The sequence below is a fragment of the Apaloderma vittatum genome, unplaced genomic scaffold (genome assembly GCF_000703405.1).
Source record: "Apaloderma vittatum isolate BGI_N311 unplaced genomic scaffold, ASM70340v1 scaffold36964, whole genome shotgun sequence".
In the NCBI taxonomy this organism is placed as follows: domain Eukaryota; kingdom Metazoa; phylum Chordata; class Aves; order Trogoniformes; family Trogonidae; genus Apaloderma; species Apaloderma vittatum.
This window is the reverse complement of record NW_009715003.1, coordinates 15,667-23,921: the sequence shown is the minus strand read 5'-3', so window position 1 is coordinate 23,921 and position 8,255 is coordinate 15,667. Positions and strand designations below refer to the sequence as shown.

General features: G+C 41.8%; 1 protein-coding gene across 1 annotated transcript in view; it reads left to right on the top strand.

Annotated features, from left to right (window-relative positions):
* Positions 1-184: 184 nt before the first annotated feature.
* The window catches only part of LOC104273584 (beta-parvin-like), a gene marked incomplete at its 3' end in the record, with an annotated part of 18,155 nt that continues 10,084 nt past the window's right edge, over positions 185-8,255 (top strand). The window contains exons 1-3 of the mRNA XM_009868951.1: positions 185-221; positions 2,834-2,923; positions 5,849-5,919. Of these exons, the coding sequence (XP_009867253.1) occupies positions 185-221; positions 2,834-2,923; positions 5,849-5,919 (198 nt within the window). The remainder of the gene's footprint in view (positions 222-2,833; positions 2,924-5,848; positions 5,920-8,255) is intronic.

Here is an 8,255-nt window from a genome sequence, read left to right as displayed (position 1 = left end):
GCCCCCCCCCCCACCCCCCGCTGCCACTGACAGCTGGAAGGCTATATTAGTGCCTCCTCCTGTGTCACCATGCCCAAATTAAGGTAGGTTTGGCAGTCCCGAGGTGGCAGCCTCTTATCCAGTTGCTGCCGCTCTGACGGCCTACGGGGTTCGTCTGCGACCCGTTGGTGCTGCTGGGGCCGGGATGGCGGGGCTCCTGTGTAAGAGACGCAAAAAAGGAGGTAGGAAACACTGCGTTTGTAGCAAGAGCTTCTTCTTCCTAAGCTGCCTGCCTAGGACCTGGTGTGTGGGCTCTCTGCAGCAGAGCTCTCCCTGGGCAGCAGGCTTTGGGAGGCTCTCTGCTGGCGTAGCCGTGCTGTGCCGGTAGCAGTAGGAGAGGATGTTTTGATCCTGTGGGATCTGTCCCAGCCGCACTGGATCTGAAGGCAGGCGTAAGGGTTTTATGTGGCTCTGCATGTCGTGAGGAATGGGGACTTAATGTACAAATTCGTACTAATGTTTTCTTTCAGTTTAGTAGATTGCTTAGAGACAATGTATTTTTGTTAGGAAGAGTAGAGATCATTTTTATATTAAAAAAAGAGCAAGTGTATCATCTTAATTGAACTTTTGGGAATAAAGCTAGTTTAGCTACATTTAAAAGTATTCTGGTTTGAAATGTATGCAGCATCTTGTTTGTATAGCATACACTACATGTCAGTACCGTGTATTCGTTGCCAAGAGGAACTTAGCAGCTCTTTTATGCATTTACGCAACATTAGGAACAGTGATGCCCTGACCTTATTGGATACTTGGCATTCCCAGAATGACAGCAATGCTATAATAATGAAGAGAGAGTTACATCTAGGAACAAGGCTAGTATGTCCAAAAGGAGTCTGATTTAAGTGTAATTTGGGCATTTATAGCCCTAGCAGCCTTTTAAAAACATGACTTGTAATGTGCAGTTTCCACGTGATTTTTCTTGTGCCTCCTGGTGGCTTTATGCCTGTTGGCATCACAGTGTAGGAGCTACTAGGGCGAGAGAGCTCTAATTGGGCATAATGTGAACAGGCATGACATTAGAGCTCTTTTGATGGGTTGCATGAGGCCTCTTACCTCTCTGACTTTTGTTTGGTGAGTTTTTCAAGAAAACAAGAGTGAGTGCAGGAAAGGGGCAGTTCAGAATGTCTTTAATAATGACATTTTTTCAGGAGGTTAAATCTCAGCCTGCAGACATTTTGTTCTATTGGCAGTTGAGAGTGGTGTTCTCTTCCTGTCCCTTTGCAACAGGTACACAATATGGAAATCAAGCCGTGCTTACCTGTGGCAGCTCCCCTTCCCCCAGATTTTGTGCCCTGTTAGCTCTAACCAGCTACTCTAGTGTGGCTCATAAGCTATAAGTTCTCAAAATACAAGTCTGGTGTTTGTTGCCCACAGAACGTAAGAGCAGCATTTCATAATTCAGGATTTTAGTCATGTGCAGTATCATACTGTGAACCAGAATTAATTAACATCATGGAACTGCAGTTAAGAAATGAGGTACCTTGTTTTAAGCACCTGTTTCAAGTATCTGTGAGAAGAGGATTGTAGTGTATTCTTCTACCCTGTCCTTCCCTGGGGCAGCAGGATCTCTGTGTTTTCCTCTTCTGTCAAGCAGGAAAAAACCAAAGTGCTGATGCAGGCATTTGTAACCTTTGCAGACTGCATGCAAATGATTAGCCTGGGGTTAGATTTTCCAGTGGGAAAGGGGAATAGTGACTGTTCTTGAAGGAAGTGCTTGTTGGGATACTGTGGCTATAAGTTAACTGTTCTGCCTTTACTTTCCCCGGAGAAGTTTGCCTAACAGACCTTATTTATTTGAAAGTCCTTGCTTCTCCATGAGAAGAGTACAGGACTTGGACCTCTCCCAAAGAAGAGTGCCGTACCACAAATGCTGCCACAAATGATCTTAGCCCATGCTAGCGTAGAATAGATGGGACTGTTACAATGTCTTAGGATCTCCTATTTCAAATGCATGTATTTCAGTAGCTTGGCTAATAATAAATAGTTATTATTGGGAGTTTAAGGGGAGATGTGTCTTGGAGAGTATAAGTGTTACGGCATTGCTAGGGCTTTTCTTAATGTCCAGCTCTGTGAAGATACTAAAGAACTGTTCAGTACTTGTCGTCAAGTTTGGTTCCTCCCATGTGGCAGGACATAAGAAAGTATTTTTATGTTTGTTTTATCAGTTAAGGCTACTTTACTGACTTTACCAAATGAGAATTGTAGGACACGAGCTAGAAATCACAAATGCCATTTTTTTGTTCCCCTAGATCCTGCTACATCTGTTTTTAGTCAGCAACAATGCTAGAATTAAAAAAATTTTCATCTTTATTTGCTAGGTTTCCCTGGGATTCTCTGAAGCTTTTAATAAGGCCAGTAACAAGTTGTAGTTCCTGGGGTTCTGAAGCTGGAAAAGGTGGTGATGCGTGGTTGTCATGCTATCAGAAAAGGAGTTTATTTTTACAGTTAGCTTTCTGTTTTAGATCTGGTCCATCCTGCAGACAAAGCTCACACCCCTTCCTTATAGAGAAAAAAGCACTCTGAGGTTGTTCTTACCACAGAATTGAGTTTCTTGCCTCATATTTTCAGCCAGTTGTCTGGTGGCTTGGTTTAATAAGAAGCTATAAAAGGATGTTACTTAGATTTTTATTTTCCACTGTGGCTGCAGTTATTAATTCCATAAACTGTGGGCTCATTGTGAAATGGACCTACCAGATGTTTTCTCTTATTATAAACACCCTCTTCAACCCCTATGGCTATGCAAACTTTGCATTTATTATAACCTTTCTTTCTGTTTTTGTTCTCCTCTATTCAGTGAGTGACCTCCAAGAAGAAGGTAAAAATGCCATAAATGCACCAATGAACCCAAGTACTGTGGACATCCATCCAGAAGACACACTATTAGGTAAAGTATTCATGCTCTAGACCTTGACAAAGCAATTATTAATGAAGGTGGCCACTGTGTCTCCCGTATCCATTACTTTACTCTTGAATGTCGATTACTCAACTGAAATTCAGAGCATTGGTCATGAGAATTGAGAATGGTTGCATGTCATATGTAGACTAGAAATTAGAAGGGCTAAAATGGAATTTAAAGAGCAGTGCCAGCTATGCAAATACGCTTGAACTAGGTAGCTTGCAGGAAGATTTACTTGTTCAGTGAATTGGCAGAGAACTCAAGTTTTCCCCTTCTGTCAAGTAGGAAGAAAGCAAGTATGGGTGCAGGGGTTTTGTAACCCTAATGTTCTTCTGTGAACATTCTGAAAGTAGAGAGAAAGTTGAGGTTTGCAGAGGATTAGTTGGAAACTCATGCTGAATTTATCTGCTTGAGATTTACTTGAGTTCTGCTAAACTACTCGCCAAGTGCATCTCAGACTTCCTTCTTTGGCAGGAAATGGTATCTTTTGTTTCTCTGTATACAGATGGGGAACTGAAGTGCAAAAGGACCAACCCACAGAAAACCTGTGGCAGAAGTGTGTAGTGAGGTTCCTGTGGAACCCTTAGACTGCCTTGTCGCAACTTGCCCACAACACTGTTGTTTACTATTGGATGCTGTTGTTTCTCCTGGGGTTACTGCTGCCACTTTGCAACTGACACTACAGCAAAATGGGACCTGACACTGAATGAACAGAAGAGTGTTTAGGTTGCTGAAAACAGTATTTAAATGCAATTAGGATAGAAGTATGTAAAACAAGAAATACTTTGTAGAAAGAAGGCTGATATTAAAATTCCTGTTCTCGCCGTTCCCTCCCTGAATCCATACAAAAGCAACAGCATAATGAAAAAAGCAAAAAGCATTTAAAATTTGTTGGAATAAGACACTTTTTTTTTAATTTACTGGTTTGTTATTTATCTCCATGCCAATTTGCTTTTTTTTCCTGGCCATGTATCTCTTAATCTATGGAATTAGCTGAAGCAAATTGGCATGGAGATAAATAATAAACCAGTAAATTAAAAACAAAAAAGCATTAGGGATTTAGATTTTCTAATGAGAAGAGTAGTAGGAAATGAAAAGTTCTGTTCTTCTGAGACGTGGGCAAAGCGATGATTGCTCTATGTATATGTTTGGATTGGGAGTGTCTCCAGTGTTTCTTCTGGGTACCACTAAGGGACTTTAGAAGATGCAGGACCACTCCTGAAGGCTTGTCATGCAAAGACGTCGCCACTCGTGGTGAATCATATAATGTTATGGGTCAAATCTTGACCAAGACTTCAGTTAGGAGCATTCTGGGTGTGTAGTGGGTGTCACTTCCTTACAACTAGACTGCCTGACTCATTCCAGGCAGTAATGAGGAAGTAAAGTAACAGGAAAAAAAGTGGCAGAAGAATTGTTTTTTTGTATGTTTGTGGTAATTTGTCAAGTATGTTCAGATAGCAGAGTGTTATCTTTTTAATAAACATAAGGGGCCCTGGTAAATACTGACTCCAAATATCTGAGTGAAGTTTAAGGTAACCAGTTCAATGGTATAGTCTGTCCTGTGTGTAAGATGTGCGAGTGTCGTGTTTCCCATGTGACAGCTGTGAAGCCTGGTACTAGGAGGTAACTGTGGCTTGGTCGTTGTCAGAGTTTAGAGGGTTCCTCTACACAGTGTGGCAGTGCCTGACCAATGGTCATACTGAAACCCTTCCTCTGTTGTTGTGGTGGAAGGAATTGAGAAATCAATAGGAAAATAGGATTCCATATGACCTGTCAAGACTCAGCTAGAGATGAATCCCTGGAGTTTATAAATAATAATTTTAGCTGAAGACATGTGGATCTTCTTGTGTAGCTGTGACAGTCACCCATCCTCCTGTTCCTATTGTGTAGTAGCCAGGGTTTGCTTTCCACTGAAAGGAACAGATCTAACCTAGATCATAGCTACCACTTGGCTACTAGTGGATCTAAAATATAGGGTGCAGAGAGAGCTCAGCTCCTTGAAAGCAAGCATTAGAATTTAAAATACAAGACTTGCTCCAGCTGCTTCCTAAACACTGGTGTCTATATCTACGGTTGCATATAAACATGCACATGTCTGTAGGTGTTGTTATGAAGATAATTCTTCCAGAGGTTGTTTGGTTGTTAGCTTTACTGATCTCCTGTTGATTTTGCTACCAACATTTCTGTATCAAATCATCCCTTCTAAAAATTAGTCTTTATATTCATGCCTCTTGTGGTTGTCCTGCTGACCATTGGAGAAGCTTTCTGACATCTCTCCATCTCCCAACAACAGAAGAAATAGAAGACTTTACACCTGAGAAATCTGTTTTATGTTCCTCCCCCACGCACAAGTACAACTGGTATAAGTTGGGGTAATTTTCATTCTCCAGCTTAACAAGAAGTTAAGGAGCTCACACACTCAGGGCCACATGTGTGTCCAGGTTTCAGGAAACCAGAAGATGGAGGCACAAACTGTCAGCCCAAGTCTCAGTAGTTGCATTGGGTGAAGTGCCCTAGGTGTAATTTGGGACAGGTGTTTTCAAATAGAAATTAAATACAAATTGAGGAGAGGGAATAAAGTGGTTGACTGAACTTTTTTGGCATGTTAATATTGATGTGCTCCACAGGGTATAGAGGACAGTGATTTTCCTGAAGTATTCAGCAGGGTGTGGGTTGGGGAAGGTCAGTGGGAGCAAGCTTATTTTAGGGAAGTTTGAGTTGTCTTCTCTTTCTGTGTGTCTATAAAGACGCCTAACACTTTGATCATCGGATATTCCCTTGCTAAGATGATGACTAGGTGCTGTCATTTCTTTGTCAGCTGACAGGCCACTTCATGATAAGGAATTGTTGCAGTATTTCAAAAGTGTACATTTGAAGTGGATCTCACTAAAATTTCCCATTTTACTTGGACAGAGGAGAATGAGGAACGCACTATGATTGATCCTAACTCAAAAGAAGACCCCAAGTTCAAAGAACTGATCAAGGTAGGAAGTCTTTATTTTGTCCTTGTTCAAATGTTTAACTAGTGAGCTGGAGTAATTTACAAGCTGGTTGCCAAGAACAAAGCTGAGATAACAACTTGTTACTGAAGTGTATCTGTGAAAACAGGTCATCAACACGGTAAGGCTAAAAGCAACGAGAGAAACAAGAAAAGGCTGAATGTCAGATTGCTCATGGTAGTTATGGAGTAAAGCTTCATTGCCCGTTTACATCCTTGTGATTATCACAGCGAGGATCAGTGCTCAGCTTGAGTCCATCAGCAGTCACTGCACATAAACCTAGGTTACTTCTGTTTGTGAGAACAGGAAAATTGGGATAGCATTCGTAAGGTTTCGAGAAAAGAGAGAGTAGGACTGAGATGAGGAAGGGCGTGGTAGGGGGCGATAAGAAGACCCCTGATGTTGTAGAAGGATTGGAGCTGAGATTCTTCTTGCCCTATATTCTGGGTGGGGTGGTTTTTTGTTTGTTTTGCTCCTTTTTAAAGAAAAGTTCTGCTTACATGTGTGCTGTGGCAGCAGCCAGATTGTCCAGGAGACACCTGCCCAAGGTGTTGGTAATGGTGTTCCCAGCTGTGCTGATGTGAGATGTGGCTTCCTGCCTCAGCAGTGCTCGTAGTTTCTGCCACATACAATGGAGGATTTGATCTTGAGGGATAAGTGTTTAGGAGAACCTTTTTTATGCAGTAAGTTGTTGACACTAACGTAGTGAAAGCTTGAGCAAGAAGAGAAGGGATGGCAATTCTGAAAAAACCATTTGTGCTTGCATTATAGTTCCCACTACGCTGCTTCTTTATTATTTAAATTTTTTAAATTTTTTTTTGTTAGAAGCAACAGTGCAGCTGTAGCTGGGTGGATCTGAAAACTTTGGATAGTGTATACTGTCTCCAGGTAAAGGGTTGAGCTGTGGCAAATTCCTATCAGGAAACCTTGTGCATTCTGGCTGTGCACATACACTTCACAGAATGCCTCCTCAGCAAACTGCTCACTTGGAACATCTTTAAAACAAGCCCAGTGATCTGTTATTAACAACTGCAATAACATAGAATCATAGAATGGTTTGAGTTGGATGGGACGTAGTTCCAACCCGCCTGCCATGGGCAGGGACACCTCCCACTAGACCAGGTTACTCAAAGCCCCGTCTAGCCTGGCCTTCAACATATCCAGGGATGAGGCATCCACAGCTTCTCTGAGCAACCTGTTGCAGTATCTCGCCACGTGGCACAGAAAAGAATTTCTTCCTAATTATCTATCTAAATCCATCCTTTTTCAATTTGAAACCATTACCCCTTGTCCTAACACTATGCTCCCCGATAAAGACAATAAAACCCGATTTATTCATTGGTTTTGGTTCTTCACTGGTTAACGACATCTTCCAAGAGTCCCAGTGCTGGGTGAGAATTAGCCAGGCTAAGTGCTGTACAGCAGCAGCCAGCAGGGAAGACTGCCTGCCCCATAGAGCCTGAAATTTCCGTGAACTAGACAGGAACGAGGAGTTGAATAGATGGAGGTTTTTATAGTTCAAAGTGGTTCTCTCTCTTTTCCCCTCAGAAAGAAACGTGTCAATAGCAGCAATAGAGCCTCATGCCTTTTGAAATCTGGCAGTGTGACTTAGTTTCATTGGTGCCAGCCCAAATCCCTTTCAACACCAGAGTCAGACATGCCAATGGTTTGCCATCACTGATTTTAAGTGTTTCTGTTCTGTCAGTCACATGCAGTTGGTTAAATGGATCTCAGTGCAAAGCAGCAGCAGAGATATCTGTTGCTGACACTGCTTTAATATCTCTTTGTCTCTGCAAAATGTTGTTTTTAGTTTCTGCTAGCTTCATGCCATAGGAATTACATGCATAGTGGATTGATCAGTGGAAGATTGTGTGAGCATTTGGAAGTGATTTTGACAGAGCTGTTGCAGCACTGGAGAGACAGATTGTATAGCATTGTGGTAATGCAGAGAGATCAACAGAAAAGGAAACCAACACAAAAATGCAAACAAAACAAAAAAAAAACCAAGAAAAAGTCTCATTCCTCACTGTTACTAAAGCAAATATACAGTGAATCCCCTTTCTGAAGGCTGCTAATTTAGGGATGCTAAAATACCCACTTTAAGTGCTTTTGCACACATGAAAATCATCAGGAGCTAGAATTCTGCCTCAGAGAGTGTTTTTTGTTATCATCGGCATTATTCTAAAAATAGTTGGTAACAATTTGTCAATATGGATTTTTCAGCTAATTTCCCTGTGTGGCCAGCAGCCTCTTTCCCCACTTTATTTGCTCTGTGTGTAATCAAACACAGTTTAGTACGTGGCTGAACAGGCCTAAAGCTG